Genomic DNA, 18691 nt, shown 5'->3' with positions numbered 1-18691 from the left:
TTGCCACTCTGGGCTCAGTTGTGCGGTGTTGGCCAGGCCAGACCCAGTTAAACAGAAGGGAACCTGCAAGGGCTTTCATTGGACACCTCACTTTCTCTCGTATCCCCATCCGTACACTATTTCCTCTTTCCATTCTCCTGGCAGCACCCATATCACCTTTTCCTGCTTCCTTCTCTCCTTCCTACCCACCCACCAACTTTTTATCTGCCTATCTTTAACTATATTATTTATTTACTTCGTTTATACCCCACCATTCTCCACAATGAGGAACCAAAGCAGCTTACATCAATCCCCTCTGCTTCATTTTATCCTCACAACAACCCTGTGAGGTAGGTTATCATGTCTCACTGGCCCAAGCATCCATGGCAGAGCATGGATTTAAATCTGGGTCTCCCAGCTCCTAGTCTGAAACTCTAACCATTACACCACCACTGTTTTTTGTGCGGTGGCTGCTGCTGACCAGAAGTAAACAGCCTGGCGTCTATAAGTCATGGAAGTTGTATGGATGACAAGTTTTGCATGTCGTCGTCCCCTCGAAGGCCAAAACAACCTCGGAACCAGTGAACTCCGAGGGTGTCTTCCAAAATTAACAATGCAAAAGGGTCTGAGAGGACAGAGGAAGAGTCCATGAGAATCACGGGAATACGTGTGGCGTTGTAGGCGGTTTTTGGCGGGGGGAAAGCAGTGGATTCACCTTCTCCAAAGATCGATAATTTGGAGGTGGGAAGTGCCGAAAAGAAACTACTATTTCCATGATTGGCACTGGCATGATGACCACGAATTAACCATATTAAAATCTCCGCGTGAAGAAAACAAACGACTCCCCCCCGCCGCGGAGTCCATTTTTTTAATCCGTGCAAACAAACAAGAGGGGGAGGGGAAGACAACATGGGCGGGAAACCATGCTTGCTTGTGATTGGTTCAAAATACTGCTGTTTCAATGGCTCAGCCTACTACGAGGTGGCTTCTTTCTAGTAATGGTCAAAAGGCCCGCCACTCCAAACGCTTCCCACACTCATCGAGAGACAGTTTGTCCCGCCTCCAACCTCTCTCGCTTTTACGTGCCGTGTGCAAAGAAAGAATTGGGGGGGGGCAAAAAGCAGCCGTTAAACGGGCCGCGGGGCGGGGCTTATCCGAGGAAGTAAGAAGCCGTAATTGGATTGGTCAAGGCGGGAGGTTCAAACTAGCATGACTTGTCCTGATTGGCTCGCCGTAGCCGCGGCAGGCCAGGCTCCCTCCTCGCGCTCAGGCGGGTTATTGTCTTTCGACTTTCTGAGGCAGCTCTAGCTCGGAATCGGGACCGGACCTTACAGGGCAGCGGCGAACCATGGTGAGGGCAGAAAGATAAAGGGGTGCAGGGCGAAGCGTCTGAGAAAATAAGCCCGGATGGTCAAACGAGAAGCGTTGGCGGGGCTCTCACTTGTTTCTAGCGCCAACAGTGAGGGGACGATGCCCGGCACCCCTTGGGGGAGTGAGAAAGCTGTGTGCTTTTCTGTGTGCGGAGTCGGATCTCTCGACTGATCGGATCGAGGTCGAACCTTTTCCTGTCATGGGATGGAGTCGCGTCACCTCGAGCCCCGGTTGTTAAGGGAGTTGGGTGGAGGTCCGGGAAGTGGCCGGTGGGGACACAACGCCTTTATTACAAAAGTGTCTTGGAAGCCCAGCTTGTTCCGGGGACTTTTCCTGCAGTCCACTTTCAGGTGTTCTTTCTTTAAAAGTAAAGTGTGAACACGCCAACACGTGTACCATATGGGTATCCTTGCCAGGGAGCCGACGTACAGTTGCGGCACCTCCCGCTGAGGAACTCGCGCTCACTGGCAAGCCCTGGCTTTGCCGTGTCTGTGCACGGTAGACCCGAATCCCTAGGGGGTCTTGCGAGGCCCGGTGTGTGTTGCGCGCGGGCGGGCTTTTCCTTCGGAAGCTGCGCCCGTGTGTCACTGACACGGCAAAGGCCTTCCAGCTTCCTCTCTTCTCCCAGAGGGCGGCTTCGAGTGCTGCCAGCAGCCTGGCGCGACGCTTCCTCCGCTGCGAGAAGATTTCCTAGCAACAGAAGATGGCATAAATGTCATCTGTTTCCTCACGCGGGCATCAAGCGAAGGTTGGCGGGCCGCACCAGAGGCAGCTCGCGCTGTGACAGCTTCGGGCCCGCTCGCCGAAACTTCTCGCAGGGGCCCTGCCCCCTTTCCGCTGTCAGTTCGAGGCCGGTTCTCACAAGTGCCCCATAAGATTTGCGTTGTAGGGTTGGTTGTTTTGTTTTTTGGAAGAAACTTCTATTGGAGGTCATTTTTTGAAGAAACTTTCATTGGATGTGGTTTTTGTTTTGTTTTTTGAAGAAACTTCCAAGCAGGTCAAGGAGACCTCCTTCCAAGTGACTGACTAAGACTCCGGCTTTATCACCGGATCCTGTGCAAGTTTACTCTGGTGTAATTCTACTTCAGTTCTTTGGGACTTAGTTCTGGGTAAAAGTGTATAGGGTTTGTCTGCAAAGGAGAGTTCCTCTAGTGACAAGTAGTCAGTGGAGGCCTTTTGCTTTCTGTCACAAGTTGTCAACATTCTGGATGAAAAAGTGTTCTGTAGGCCAATCTTAAAAGCATTCTTAATGTTGATGGAAATTACAGTTGTTGCTGAGGTTTACCATTTCTAATTTTTCTGTATTTTGTTGAGTCAGTGGTTCTCAAGGAACCCACTTAAAAAAATTTCGTACTTTCGAGGACCCAATGTTAAATGTACCTTAATTTTGGGGACTTGAAAAGAAACAGAATGCTTCCCTCTCCCCAGTGTAAACACAGGAATCTCAAAATTGTTAATAATGAACATGTTTATAATTATTTTCATGTTTAGTAGTTAATACACACCTTGCATTACTGAGTAGCAGACTGTATTTCATGACCATCTTGTGCATTATGCAAAGGCAGACCAAATTTGTCATCACGCTTCTCCCAGCTCACCTTGTTTCACCTCATGGCCTTGCAACCTGCCTGTAAAACAGTTACAGCCTGCTTGTGGGTCCTGACCCACAGATATATTAAATGGTTTACTTGTTAAGAATTAACAAGGGAATATCTTTGTATGTTTTGGGAGCTGGAAATCCATTCTAGCTTTTATCATCTAATGATGTCCCACAAGTGACATTATCAGTTCAATCAAATTAAAATAATTTGTCCAAGCATACAGAAAAAGTCTTGTTTTTATAAAATGCCCAACGAAGCCTTTGTAATTATTTGCACTACAGTTTTTCTTCAGTCATTCCAGTGAGGTGGTATATCCTTTTCTGTGTTGTGGATTGTGGTATGTTTGTATAGCTTAAAAGTATTGTCCAGCAGACTTGCTAATCAAAACAGAAGTCCAGTGGCATCATAAAAGACTAACAACACTTTTTCAAAATTGAGCTTTCCTGAGTTACAGTTCACTTCTTCAGATACTATGAGGTACTATAGGGCTTCTGCTTCATTTTGCTAGATAGTCACAACTACTGTTCTAGGCTTGCTAATTGTCATTAGCTCTGTTAAGTGCTCCAAAATCATTTGAAAATAGTGCGTGCCTAAAATTTCTCTTGCCTGTTTACACCGGCCTGTTTTCTGCACAAATTTGAAGAGATTAGCATTATTATTCAATTGAATTATGAAACATGTAGCCTGCTGAACCAAACAATTTCCACATTGTTAATTAATTTGCAGCGGAATCCTATGCAAAGTTAGATATGCTTAGGCCACTGAAATCATTGAGCTTAGGTCTGCCTACCTCTGCATGACATTGTAGCCTTAATGAAAACTCATGTGAGATTCAAAAGTGATGTGTTGCTTGTTTTTTTTTCCACATAGAAGTATAATAATAGTTTTGGGGGAGTGAGTTTCATTAAACTCTGGGACATTTCAGAATAAATGTAATTTAAAAAACTATTCCCTGCCATTCTGTTAAATGTTTAAAGTCATTGCATATGCAGTTAAAACTAGGAGAAACATAATTATCTGACTACAAATGCTTGAATAGACTGTTATGGAATTTTTAAAAAAGTAATCTGCTTTAATTTTTATTTTCCCTAACAGCCGTCACCCTCCATTAATTAAGATACCAAACTGTGATCAATGAAGAAATATGAGCTTTATTTCTTAAATAAAACCCAGATGCTATGCCTTGTTAGGACATAAGCATAAAGATCAGCCATAGCAGAAAATCTTACATACTTTCAAAGCTAATTGTTTACAGAATAAATGATAAAATTGTTACACAAAGCTAAATACAAACAGTTCTTCAGAATCAAATTCTTCGGGAGACATGGCACCAAAACAGGCCTAATTGACAGAACAGTAAAATCTCTACAATATAAACATGTTAAATGTCTGGTGCCACACAGGAGTTTTGGGTATCTTCCTGAGAGGCTGCTTATGCAAGGTTAATTCTTGAGTACAAAGTGAAGTGTTGACATTCTCTTCTTCTTATAGGGCTTCCTGACCTGCAGCTTTTAGTGTTTTAAACTGTGTCAGAATGAATCTACTTACAAAGAAAAGCTTTTGCTTTCTGTGTGAGAGGACAGCTCCAATAATGCTCATACATAAATTCCTTTACACTAAGCCATTTTGAAAAATACCCAATTTAATCTTACTGTAAGTTTCAGTGCAAAGAACAACTTTCATTTGCCTGAAATAGGCACCACATATCTTTGGGTTTCACAGTCAAAGGTGCCTCAACAAAGAAGGCCCAGTCCCTGGTAGCTGCCTACCTAATTCCAGGAAACCCACAGTACACAGCTTCAGCTGGAGATGGACAGGTTTACACAGAATAACTGGATTATATTGAAATGTGTTCTAGTATCATATCGTTGCTTTATCCAAATGAGTGCTTAGGATAAAGTCTGCCAACATAGTTTTCCCTTTATGCCACAAAATGTACTGTTAAAGTAGCACGGCAGATTGATATGCTAGTTCATTCACAATATTGGTAATTGTATGCGACTCAGTATATTTAGCTATATATTCTGTGTACTTCCAGAAAGAGCCTCTCTGAGAGAACTGGCATAGAAAATATTAGGAGCAAGGAGAACTGAACTTGGCAGCTTGGGCAAGTTGCTTCTGTAAATTGAATGTATATTCTGACTGCTGGGCTCTTGCAAAGTAAAATGCATATTCATGAAAGAATATTCATACTTTGACACAGATGTCTTTGTTGGACAAGCAAGGAAATCTGGAAGTGCAGCTAGCTTTCAAAAGCTTTTTGAAATAACATATATTTCTATTGTTTGCTTTAACTTGAAAGTTGTTAGTTAATCATTTGATATCTGGTTTCTGTGGTCTGAAAGCTTTACTTGACCCATTCTCTTTTTATCCAAATTGTGAAAAGAGGTACTTTGCAAACACAGTTTAGTCATAAAATACTTGTATTTTGTGAAAGGCAAAGTTTAATAATATATTATGAGATGCTGTTCTAAGACCTTTTTATAGGAAGGAAAACCCCATTGAACTCAATGTACTTATTTCAATTATTGTGATTAGGATGTGGCTGCAAGCCCTTCCTTGGGTGAAAGATCTTGGTCATCTTGCATGGTTGACGGATTTGTCACAAAGAGCCATTCCAGTCATTTTAAATCTTATTTTACTAGTATTTCAGCATTCTTTAGCAGCCACTGTTACTGCTGTGATGAAATTTATAATTGAAAACCTGACAGTTGTGTCAAGCTTTTTTGCCCAATAGATGTGAGCAGCTTTAGCCTAGTCAGTGTTCTTGCTATGCTGGGTGGCTTTCTTGTCTCTTACCCTGTAAGGTCCAAGGAGGGGTGATGTTCACAGTTGATATAGAACACAAGACTTATATAAAACTGATAGGAGTGAGCAGTTGGTTAACTGCAACCTTGAAAAACTTAGCCAAGATTGATAACTGTCAAAACCTTAACTATATTTATTGAACTTAACTCTTATATAACTCTTAAATGTATATTATAAATATAAAAGCACCTTTTCAATCATTGTTTATTTGGAGAGAGGGCAGTTATATTAATAGCAATATCAGTGTTTGAAAAATATGGAGTGTGTGTACACAGCACTGGTGCATATAAGAGATACTTTCTGATTTGACAGATGATTCAAAACTAAACTTGTATAACATTAATGCAAAATTTAAAGTGTGATTTCATTTGTTTGAGTGGAGGGAAGGACAAGATATAAATGTAGCATAAGCAACGGTAATAAGTTCAAATGCCAAATCAGTAGGCAGGAGACAACCCTCCTCCAATTTATGCAGGTGTTTATGTGGCATGCCTGTCTCTTCAGTATTTAGGTTACATGCAAGTCCTGTGCAGCATGCAGATACTTCTGCTGTTCCTTGGTGGTCTAGGTGTTAAGTCAACGCACTGTGTATTAAGTTCTGTAGGAGGGAAGTAGAGCCTTTTCTGGTGGTGTAATTGAGTGTAGGCCTGTTCCTCCTGATTTACAAGTAGTCTGAGAGAGAATGAAATTGTTACTGAAAGGTATAGCTCTAAGTTGCATGATGAATGCATTAGCAGTGGAATCTTGTAAAGATACAATTCTGGTCACACAACCATGTAAAATATAAGGCAGTTGTATGGCTAGTGGGATCTCACATTTTGGAAGCTAAGGAAGGTCAGCTTTGGTTAGTATTTGGGTGGGAAACGGCCAGGGAAGTCCAGCATTGCTACTCAGAGGCAGGCAGTGGCAAACCATCTCTGAAGTCTCTTGCCTTAACCCTATGGGACTACTGCGACTAGATGGCACTTTACACACGGTTTCTTCTAATAAAATATATGGTGGTGAATATGGGCTTTGTACTACTCCTGTCTCAACAGTGCTAAATATACAATGTGCTAAATATTCAATGTGAATAGGTTTCATATAACTTGATGCAAGCCTGTTGATTGGCATAACTGCATAGTGAGTTTGAAGTTCCAAACAAAGATGGAAGGCTACAGCTATCATTGTTGGCCTGAATCACACAAATTATGCCAAAGACAGAGAAAGATCAGGTTCCTATCCAGCCCTAGGAGTATGTAATGGCCCTCTGAGCATATAAGATGCTAATATTAAAATAACCCCTTGTTTACATGCTGCAGCTAAAGTACATATTTAGGATTGTGCGGTTTTTCAGTGTTTTTGTAGATTAGGTCCATACATTTTGTTTAGCCATATAATTATTTTTAAAAAATATTGTTTGGCTATTTAAACATTAACGAAGTTCAATAATGAATAGAAGGAACTAAAGAAAATCCACAAGTGCCCATTGGAAAACATTAGAATTTTCTTAAGAGTAAATATTGAGGACATTAGCCAGATGCAAAACACAACAGCCTGAGTATTTCACATAATATTTTTAATGCAACATTAATCTTTGATTTAAATTTGTTAATACATCTGGCTCTTAGCCTGTTTAATCCTATGCACAACTATTTGAGAAGAAGCCTAATGGAAGAAGCCCACTCTTGCTTGGGATGAGAAAGCAGAGTGTGTTTCTACAGTTGCACTCTCATTCTGAGCAAATGTGCATGCTGCTGTGTCTTCCCCATTAAAAGAGGAGAGAGCAGCTGAGGACCAGCAATATACTTAGCTGTATGTTTAAATGTTCATAGTAATATATAAATGGCAAACAAGTTCTTTTTATTTAATCTTAGTCTTTACATCCTTATTGCAAATTAAAGCTCCTTATGCCATTTATCTTTTTCATTTAAAAGAAATCACCTGTTCTTCTCTTTTAAAACAGCTCTAGTTACTGAACATGGTAGACAAAGTTACACTGTATATTCACTTTGTGAAAGTGCTTAAATGGATGGCTTGCAATGTAAAATACCATTTACTTACCATTTACTGTGTCTAGCTTTAAGCTAGGCACAGGAAGGATAGGGGATTCTAGTTGTAATATCAAGGAAGCATGACAGCTTTGTACCATTTACATTTTGGAGTCTTTTTCTTTTAATAATGTATTTATAGAATTTATACCCTGCCTTTCTGCTCTCATCTGTGCCACCACGGTGGCTAACCAATTAAAAACACACACACAATAAAAATTACACATAATAAAACTCATATCTTTACATTGGTCTTTGGTCCAAGAATTATGGTGGGATTATTTTATTTAGCAAGTTTCAAATGGATAGCTGTGTTGGTCTGTAGTAGAAAAGCAAGATTTGAGTCCAGTGGTACCTTAAAGACGAACAAAAAAGCTTATACCCTGGAGATCTTGTTGGTCTTTAAGGTGTCACTGTGGACTCAGATATTGTTTTATTTAGTGTCGGGAAAGCAATGCTGAACCATACAGTCAAAAAAATCCTGAAAAGGATTGATGGTTAAGATCCTAGTTCCTGAGAAGAAAACTTGTCATATCAAAATGCCCAAACAAGAAGTTGTCAGTGGATGTAATTCTTGCTCTGACACAGTATTAGGGATCTGGGTCGTCTTTTTTTGTCTAAAATTGGCGTCTTATTTCAGAAATTATCATACTTGGCTGAGCAAGTACATTTGTGGGGAAGGTGAGGTAACCATATGTAACTAATTTGCAAAACTAGTTTACAATCCTCCTCAATGGAGAACTGGAAAGGTATTAAGGAGTACATTTTCTCTATGTGACCATTATTGAGTACAAAATCATGTGGATATATACTGTGAACAGGGCTTTATGTGGATACAAACAGCAGCTGTCATTTTTACAATTCTGTTGATACCGTGATTATAGAAACGCTCCTTATATGATCTTGTACATGGAAATTAGTGCACTTAGAAAAAAGGTTCGATTCTACTTGGTTATAAATAGTAGAAAACTTTCTTTAAGGTGTCTACATTTTTTTACCAAATCAATTGATGATAAACCTTTCTGATTATTATAATAACAAATATGCAAATAATAGCTATTTGAAAATCTTTGTTCTAATAGGCTAAACTAACGTAGTAGACAAATTGCATGAGATAATTTATATGCTCTGATTTAGAGCCAAATTAAAATTCAACAGCTTGAGGTCTTAAACAGTTTTTTATTTGATAGTGGGTATAGCTAAGATTAAGGAAGTAAGGATGAAAATGAATACCTAAAACATTTAGTTGAAAGTAAATCCTCAAAAAGATTGAATGTTCAGTAGGCTGTGTGCTGCCTAGTTTTGCTGGTAAACACATACAAATATGTAATCCTTAAATTCTCTTAAAATAGTTTTGCTCTCATGCTTTTGTTCTGATAGATAACTTTGGATACATTCCATTAAGAGTATACTTGAATTTTATCCCTGCACATTAGTTTTTTTAATTTTGGAATGTCTTCTGTCTCTGACTAATGTCTTAAATACATACTTTGTGTGTTTGTTTTTAATGTAGGCTGGAGGCAAGGCTGGCAAGGACAGTGGAAAGGCCAAGGCGAAAGCAGTGTCTCGCTCACAGAGAGCTGGACTTCAGGTAAAATTTATATATTGGCTCCCACTGAAACTGTCAGATTTTATTAAGATTTCTTGAGCAATCTTGCTGCATTGTTGTTGCAACAGTTATATTATTACATGCTCTACATTATACAACTAGAAGATTACATAAACAGGAGGTTCTGATTCATAAGTCTTCCTCTAACTCTCATTAAATCTGTGAGCTAAAGCAGCAATACTCACTCTATTAGTAGGCAGCAAAACAGTCACTCATTATCAAGATTCAGGTTTCTGCATAATTGGAGGACTCCCCAAGTTTGTAAAAATGCTTGCATGTTTTGAAAAAATCTATTTAAGTATCATTTATTGGAAAGCATGGAGGAGAGATTGGCCTGCTCATTTCCCAACCTTAATTCACCCATTCTACTAGCAGTCCAGAATAGTCTAAGCTTCTAAGGACCATTGTCAAGCCAAAAATCCTGGTTAAGGGGGTAATTAGGATAGTAGGTTGTGGTGTAGCTACAGTCTTAGAAAGTTGGGAGGGCCAGGTGCAAATCTCATTTTGCCATGAAGCCCACTTGATGACCTTGTGTCAGTCACTCTTTTACCTGTCAGGGTTGTTGTACATTGTCGTGGAGGAAGAGTAGGATAATTAGAAGTAGAGGATCTATCTTCATTGCAACCATGTGCGTGGACTTTTTCAGTTACAAACGGAGCAGAGCCCCTAATCATTTATACTGTTTTAACTATCTTGCCATAAGAGTTTAAAATAGGATTAGATGATGCATGCTGTCCCTCCCCCACACTCTTCCATACAGCGCAGGAAGGAAGATGTCACATGGGCCACCTATGCTGTACCACTCAAGTCCACTAATAGAAAAAGCTTCCTCCAGGCATTGGAGGAATTGTACTATAATAATGTATTTTTAAAATTTTATTTTACCTCATTTACACACTGTCCTTCTCTCCAGTGGGGACCCACAGTGGCTTACATCATTCATCTCATTTTCATTTTTTCCTCACAACAACCCTGTGCAGTAGGTTAGAATGAGAGTGTGTGACTGGCCAAGGTCACCAAGCAAGCTTCCATGGCAGTGTGGGGAGCGAAAGTTGCTCTGAAGGTTGACATGAACCAAGTAAGTGGCTTGTGCCAGGTGGAGATTTGGACTGCCGCTGGTTAATCCCCATATGTTTCAGAGGGCGATACAGGGAAGTGCTACAAGGTTACTGAAGGGCTCAGTGAGCAAGAAGCTATTTGTATAGTCTAGAAGCCAGCAGTAGTGTGCTATGGAGGGAATGATTGCATTGTTTTCTCTGCTCTCCCCTCTCCTGTGTGATTCCTGGCAGACCCTCAATTTGTATTTTTTATTAGCATATAGCAGCATTTTATAACTGGTTATGTTTTGGTGGAATTACTCTTTTCTAGTCTTAACTATGTTTCTTAATCAAGAGAAAAAAAATTATAGGAAAATTCCCATCTCAATAACAGGAGGCAGCAACAAATAGCCACTTCCATGGAAGGGGGCTTCCTTTGCTTAGCCAATTCATTTCCTGCCTAGGTGGGGACAAAAGGTCTTAGTTTGAGCTCTCCCAAACTAGCTTAGTGATGACAACAACAAAAATCAACAGGAAGCAAAAAACAAAGGAACAATGGGGACTCTTTACCTTTCTCTGTTTCCTTTGCTAGTTTGGTATACTAGGCCAGAGAGTATTTTGCCTATATCGTCCATGTCTTGAGGTTTCTGTAGTTTTGGGGAAGACTCATGAGAGGTGCTCTGATTGCTCACTGGAGAGGGTATACAGTCTACAGCCTGCTGGCCAGCATCATCCTCTGGACCTTTTTCATCTGGCCCCTGAAGAAGAGGGGCTGGAGCTGCTTAAGAGATGAGTTGGACAGCTACAGGCCCGCTACTTAGGTAGAGCTTTCAGTGTGACCCAAAAACTTTAAGGTTATTTTCTACAGAGTCTTTTGCCAGGGCTGCATCTCTATGGATGAACTGGCTTTTCCCCAACATCTAGGATCTGATTCTGCATCTCTGTATTAGCAAGATAACGTTCGTGACTGTTTTTGTTGCTGATGCAACCTGAGATACTATGCAGTTGAAGAGAAATCATTGCCCCTAATGTAGCTAGAAAGAGTTCTACTTGACAGAACTACCTGACAGCATTTTACTTCCCAAGTTCGAAACCACCTGGAGAGCTCCAGATCTAACTTGCATGAAGTCCAAAGATGTTAAAAGTTTTGTCATCCATCCTGGAAAAAGGTGATACAAGTGAGGCTTGTCAAGTGGAACTGGTCCTGAGCCCCAGTCCAGTTGCTTTAATTGGAACAGCCTGGTTTCCACAGAATGAAGATTCATCCTCTTACAAACCCAAGAAAGGCTATTGTCTCCTTGTTGAAACACCATCTCAGACCCCTTGAGATAATTGTCTTAAGGTTTCAGTCAGTCAGTCAAGTAAAGAAAGCAGACATCCTCAAGAGATTTCCATTTGCAATGTGGCAGTCATTGCATGTGGCTGGACTCTTCAAGTCACCTCACCAGGGACTACCCCCTGAAGGAACGGATGAGCTGTAATCCAAGAGTTAGATTCCACTGCAAGGAAATGACAGTTCAAGATGCCTGGACCAGTATTGAGGAGTCAGTCTGAATGTACTAGCCTTCCAAGACTGAATAAAGAATCATTATATTTTAATTCATATAAAGAACACTAGTACTGTTTGCCTCTGAGAAATCATCAGAATACATGATTTTTATCCTGCAGCCCTTATCAATAAATAAAATGAGCGGCTGTGCTTGTGCAAGCGGTTTCTATATTTAGTTTCTCTGACACTTAATCAGAAGTGTTCTCCACAGGATATATAGAAAGGTTTTCCTAATAGCATTTCCCCCCCACCTCCAGACATCTGTGGTTTGAGGGGGCAGGTTCAGGCTCTTATCTGCTTCACTTCCATAGATTCTCTCAAACATTACCAGTCTTGCTTAACATCTAGCTTTCCACCCAGGGGTGGGAGTTCTTCAATTAGTTGCTTGGAGGTTGAGAGACACCTACTAGCATTGATGGGTAATTACATTCATATACTCTGTATTTTAGCTGTATAAAAGATACTTCACAAACTGAGTGTATGATGCCATGTAATGAATATTAATGTCCTGTTCTCTAAAAATGTATTCCCTGAAAGCTATGATAGCTTTCTTAAGCTTCCTTTAGGAAGTGGCTGAATTGTGGTCATAAAGTAAACGCTCAAATGCAGGATAGCCTTATATTAATTTGACTAGCTTCCAAACTGGAGCTTGAACCTAATTCTTGAAATCTTTACTAGAATGTCCTTTGAGCTATTATGCAACTTCATCAGAAGTTCTTGCCCTGGAAGACTGCTCCTCTGGAAGCCTTGAAGTCTGACAGATGAGGAACAGGCTCTAGAGGACATTAAAGCCCATTCAGTTTGGGCTGCTAATACATTAAGTGGGCTATATTTACTGGCAGACATCTGTAGAGCCACAACCTGGTCTGTAGTCCATATGTATGGAAAACACTATGAAGTGAACACGTGAGCTTCTGTAGACGCAGTTTTTAGCAGAAAGACACTGGGCTGTTTGTAATCTTTAACTGTAGTTAGGTTCTTTAAGGACTGTTCCTCAGTACAATAAACTTTTGTAAGTTTCAGATATCACCCTCCTTCCTGGAGAGTTTAACATTGTGTCAGAAGGGAAACTGCCTCTATTCTTGGCAGGAACCCCACAAACCTGAATTGAGTCTAGCTTTCTTCATCATTAAATGAACTCTTGAAGGACCTCCCTAATGCTAATATCTGTTTTTTTTTATTGGCAGTGTCTGTTTTTGTTTTTCATTGTTAAATCAATGTCTCCCCTTCTTCTGCTTGTTTGTATTAAGGAGTTAATGGTGGTTTTGAAGTTTTCTTTGGGTTGTCACAAACTGATAAGGAAGCCCTCTTCCCCTGGAACAAACTTGTTGGTTACTCTTGCCTCTTTTTGTCCAGAGAAGGGAGCTTCCTTCAGATGTTCAAACTGTCGTGTTCCTGATGAGAATAGAAACTTATAGGTAGGTTAACAAAATCCAAGTTTTTGTTTATTTTTGTTGAAACACCTTTTTCTTGGGAAGAAATATATTTAATGAATGGTGTATTGGGTACTATATATGATACTTTTCTAAAGATGTTACTGTGTTTATTCAGTGTCCTGCATCAGTATGGCTCATTTTCACCAACTTACAAAAACTTCAGTAACTAACTACCTGTTGAATTTCATTGGAAATTTATTAATTTAACATAGTGTTTAGCTCTATGGAAGATATTATAAGTTTTAGGATAATGCTGCAGTCTTTTTAGTGCTACAGATCTATTCTTCTGTTTGTGATTAATCTCTTGGAGATCAGTGCTGGATTGTCCAGAATTCTTGATTGCCCTGGTGTCAGGCAGCTCTGGGCTCTGAAACCCAGTAACAAGAACAGTGCATGACTTGGCACTTGATTGACCAGTCTGTAAAAGCTATAATCTGATGTCAGGATGCGAATTATAGTAGGGATATTTATATTAAGTGCCCCTATTTCTCTAGAAAAGGTTTGCTGAATCACTGTCAGAACTAATTACTTTTGGAAGAGCAGTACCTTGTAGTAGGCTTTGACTATGAATGCTGAACAGGTTTTTCTTCTTTAAGTTCCCAGTGGGCCGTATCCATAGACACTTGAAGACTCGCACTACGAGCCATGGACGGGTTGGTGCTACAGCTGCTGTGTACAGTGCTGCAATTCTTGAGTACCTCACTGCTGAGGTAGGTTCTATTGCCAAATCACATGAACATAATCCAGAGCCCTGTAGATACCTGAAGTTCCATTTCTTAGCTGATCCTGTTTTCCTGAAACTTGGATCAAATATTGTGCAACTTTAATAGCTAGTAAACTCTAATATGGTTTATTTGTGTACCTTCTGTCCAAGTCCCCAGATTTTTCTGGTAGGCTTGGTACAAAAGGTAAATGACTCACCAAATATTCTATGAAGCTAAGAATGCCATATTAAATTTAAATACGGTCTTGTTTGAAAGGGCAGAAATGACAACCATTTGATGCTTAGCCTTAGAATAGTCTGAGAAAAAGCTTTTTCTACTGGCCATAAGTGCAAGTTTCAAAAACAAATTTCCAGTTTTGGAATAGTTGCTGTTACTTTGCTTTTCTGGTTTAATTTCATTTTTAGGTTTAAACTATAGTGTTCCTGGATAGCAGTAAAGAAGAACTGTTAGGGAATCTTTTCTTCCTGTCAGACCAAGTAAAACAAATATCATACATCTCAACAAAATGAACTATATTGTTCCCTTTAGGAGAAGGTGGAACTACTTTTAGGATCACCAACTAACTTAACCTACAGGAAGATGCTTGCAGTTCTGAACCTATGATCTATTGTACCATAAGCAAAGCCCTTTTATCAAGCCCATGAAATCAATCTTTGTCTTTTATCTCAGGCTTACCTCTGACATCTTTATGACCATCTTTGTTCAGCTATAAAGAAAGTCCACCTTGGGAAAAAGAAAGAAACCTTTTCTGAAGGGGGTTGATGGGGGTGGGATAACTTCTTCCATTAGTTTTAGGTGGGTAGCCATGTTGGTCTGCAGTAGAACAGCAAGATTCAAGTCCAGTGACACCTTATAGGCTCTAACTCTCAGGAGCTTACCCTCTGAAAATCTTGTTGGTCTCTAAGATGCCACTGGACTTAAATCCTGCTGTTTTCCTCCATTAGGTTTTACCAATCAAAATGAAACCCCCACCACCTTTGTTAGCTCTCAAAGGAGAAGAGAGGCAGTTCACCTGTATTTTCTCCTTTGAGAGCTAACATTAAAGGGTGATAGTTTCAGCTGGCAAAACTGTTATAGGAAAGAAGTAAATCCTCTGTGTCTGCCCACCCCACCCCGCTTTCCCCGGCATGGTATCGTTCTGACTGCTGCCCATGCAGCTTTCACTAGCTTTATAAAAGCACTGGGAGGACTTGACAATAGATCTTCCAGAGTCTCATCTAGTTTGTCCCTCAGTTTAAATCATGAGCTATATGTATATGAGACTTAAATTTGTTCTTTTATCGTGAACATTATTGGAACTGCACCAATAGGGAATAGTACTTTTTTTGTACCCCGCCCCAACTAAGCCTAACAAATCTAACTGTAGTGTTCAGTGGCAGATTGTAATATGACATTTCCTTACTTTAGTATTTTAAATACTAAATCAGAATTTTTTTTATGAAACAATCTCACTAAATAAGAAGTTTGCAGCTACTGTATTACACCTCCTTGAAATGGTTACCTTTAAGACAGCATATATTATAAAGGCCTGAGAATATTTTTATTATCACAGTGTATGAGAAAGCAAGTCTATGTTCTAGCTAGTAAAATATGAGCAGTTTTCCAAAAACACATAAAGCTGTACCCTTTTAAAAGCATACTATTTTAGTCTCTCCTTTCTCCTGACAGGTTTTGGAGTTGGCAGGTAATGCTTCCAAGGATCTCAAGGTAAAACGTATCACTCCTCGTCACTTGCAGCTTGCTATTCGTGGTGATGAGGAATTGGATTCCCTTATTAAAGCTACAATTGCTGGTGGAGGTATGTAATAACAGTTTCTGAAATGAAATCTACCAGGACATTCCATCAAAGACTTAAAGGTCACTGTAGTTCAACAGAAACCTTTCAAAAACAAAATCCAATGGGAGGCTGCTGAATTGGAATTCATATGCAAATTTGACTCTGTCAAGCTGGGACTGAATAGGGACTATGAATGGTTATCACATTATCACAGGTAACAGATTTCCTTTACAGAGGCTGGGTCTGGGGGAGCCCAGTGACACCTGGCGTGGGCTTTCGGGGACCACAGTTCTCTTTGTCAGATGCATCTGACGGGGAGAGCTGTGGTTATCGAAGTCTTATACTGCATTGGAATTGGTTTTGCTGCTACAAACTAACAGGGCAAACCCCAACACCAAAAGGAGATGTTTACATTTACTAGCAAAGGAATGTTTTGTTTGCACCCTCCCTCTCACGCCCTAATTGCCTCTTCTCTCTCCTCCCCTCCTCCTCCCTCCTCTTCTATATTTGACCAGTTTCTGTAACATGCATCTGACGAAGAGAACTTGATTCTCGAAAGCTTATGCTACGATAAAATTGGTTAGTCTTAAAGGTGCTACTGGAGTCTTTTTGAAATGATTATATTATAATAAAAGCTACTGTTGACTAAAAATGATCAAGTGGTAGCTTTTCACAGTGTACTTGTATCTACATGGTATGATGCTAATCTGTAACATCCTGCTAAGTAGAGAGAAGTTTGCTCCTCCCTGGATTTCTGTTCAGGTGGGGGTATGCATAAAATTTCCCTCACTACTTTATTTAAAACATTTATATGCTGCCTTTCCAAGGGCCCCAAGTTGGTGAATAACAAATATTAAAACATTTAAGTTAACATAATGTGTATAAAAATAAATACAAAAAAAGCACAGACATATAAAGACACAAACCAGGGAGGAGCTCAATAATAGTTTATTGGGGGCATGCCAAACAAAACAAAACAAAAGTCTTCACCCACTGGGGGAAGACAATGACAGAGGGAGAGAGTTCCAAAGTTTTGATGTCGTTACCGAGAATGCACTTTCTTGGGATGCCATCCATTTAGCCTCAGATGGTGGGGGCACCTGAAGCAAGGCCTCCAAACATGACCGGAGTGGATGAGTAGGTTCATCTGGGAAAAGGCAGTACTTAAGGTATGCTGGCCTCAAGTCGTATAGGGCTTTAGAGGTCAATGCCAGCACCTTGAATTGGGCCTGGAAGCAAATTGGGAGCCAGTGTAGATGGAACAAGACTGAATTGATACCAACACATTGCAGTCAGCACTCTGGCCTCAGCAATCCAGCAGTTGCAGCCTCCAGGAAGTCTTCAAGAGTAGCTCCGCATAAAGCGTGTTGCAGTAATCTAGTTGTTGAGGGCATGCAGCACAGTGGCAAGATCTTTCCTGCCCAGCAAGGGCCGCAGCTGACTCACCAGCCAGAGCTAATGGAAGGTACTCCTGGCCGCTGCTGTCTGTTTATCCAACAGGAGGCTTGGATCCAGCAGCACACCCATGCTACAAACCTCATTTATGGGGAGTGCAATCTCATCCAGAACTGGAGATACCCCTATTAATAGGTCAGAACTCCCCCCTCCCATCAGTACCGCCTCCATTTTGTCAGGATTACGTTTCAGCTTGTTAGCCCTCATCCATCCCAAAAGTGCCTCCAGAACACTGGTTGGTTTAGCTGTGAGAAAATGCACTTATATGGCAAATTGCTGCACAATAGATGGCTGTTTTGTATTTTACTGTACATGATAATTGTAAATGGTCGTGCTTCATAATTTCAGGTTATTATTTCAGATGCAGCTTTATGATAGTGGTGGGCTCTATTCATTGCTGCTAGTTGAAAGTTGATTTTTCAAAATACGCTAAAGTAGTAAATAGCCATTTGTTCCCAAGTGGTGTTAATCTCAAAAGAAACAGAGCAGATCTCGTAGTAATGCTTTCTGCACCACTTAGACATCAATCCTTGAACAAGTTTTTACAAAATAATTTTCTTATCTTTAATTAGAGCTACAAAAATAGATCAGGGAACGAAACTAGAAACATCTTTTCAAAATATATCCCTCACAGTCCAGATGTTTAAGTGCCATGAGGAAAACGTGTGTGTGTGTTTAAGTGTGTAGTAATTCTTGGCAGTGGGTATTCTTTTGCACAAGCCAGATCACCCCCAAGTATTAACATTAAATGAAAGGCCTTGGTCCTTTCCCCCATATGTTTACATGGAACTTTGAAGTAAGGACTTTGGTAAAGGCAGTTGCATTGTGTTTGTGAACTTGGACACCTCAGAGTTTGCTAAATAGCGGTAATTTCAATTTGTAAAGGGGACCAGAAGAGAAAGTTACACTTTTTTTGAATGGCTGCCAAATGGCAACTATTAATTTCAATCCATTATTCTCTTTGCAGGTGTAATTCCTCACATTCACAAGTCTCTGATCGGAAAGAAGGGACAGCAGAAAACTGCATAGAGAGGAGTTTTAAACAGCCCTCTTCCTCCCTGTCATTGTACTGTAACTGGGACAGAAGAAATATGGGGATATGTGGAATTTTTAAAAAAAATAGTTAAATGGAAGAGCATAGACAATTGACTGTAGACTTAAAACATTTGTATGTTCTTTAGATTCAAAGTTTGGAGGAAAAAAAGTACCTTGTTTTGTGGCAGCAATTTGTGTGTTGATTGGCTAGGTTTCTCCCATGTGTTTTATACAAAAATGGAACTGATAAAACCATTTTTTACAAAACTTGTTCTTGTG

The 18691-nt window shown here is 40.2% G+C and overlaps 1 protein-coding gene across 1 annotated transcript; it reads left to right on the top strand.

Moving 5' to 3' along the window:
• Positions 1-1212: 1212 nt before the first annotated feature.
• On the top strand, positions 1213-18679 carry LOC129341868 (histone H2A.V). The gene is made up of 5 exons (XM_054997225.1): positions 1213-1330; positions 9303-9380; positions 14017-14130; positions 15814-15943; positions 18345-18679. Exons 1-5 carry the CDS (start codon positions 1328-1330, stop codon positions 18404-18406), a joined length of 387 nt encoding a protein of 128 aa, XP_054853200.1. The 5' UTR covers positions 1213-1327; the 3' UTR covers positions 18407-18679.
• The last annotated feature ends 12 nt before the right edge of the window (positions 18680-18691 follow it).

Source organism: Eublepharis macularius, chromosome 14, assembly GCF_028583425.1.
Source record: "Eublepharis macularius isolate TG4126 chromosome 14, MPM_Emac_v1.0, whole genome shotgun sequence".
NCBI lineage: Eukaryota > Metazoa > Chordata > Lepidosauria > Squamata > Eublepharidae > Eublepharis > Eublepharis macularius.
Note: the sequence above shows the minus strand (reverse complement) of the source record. Positions and strands in the feature narration are given on the sequence as shown.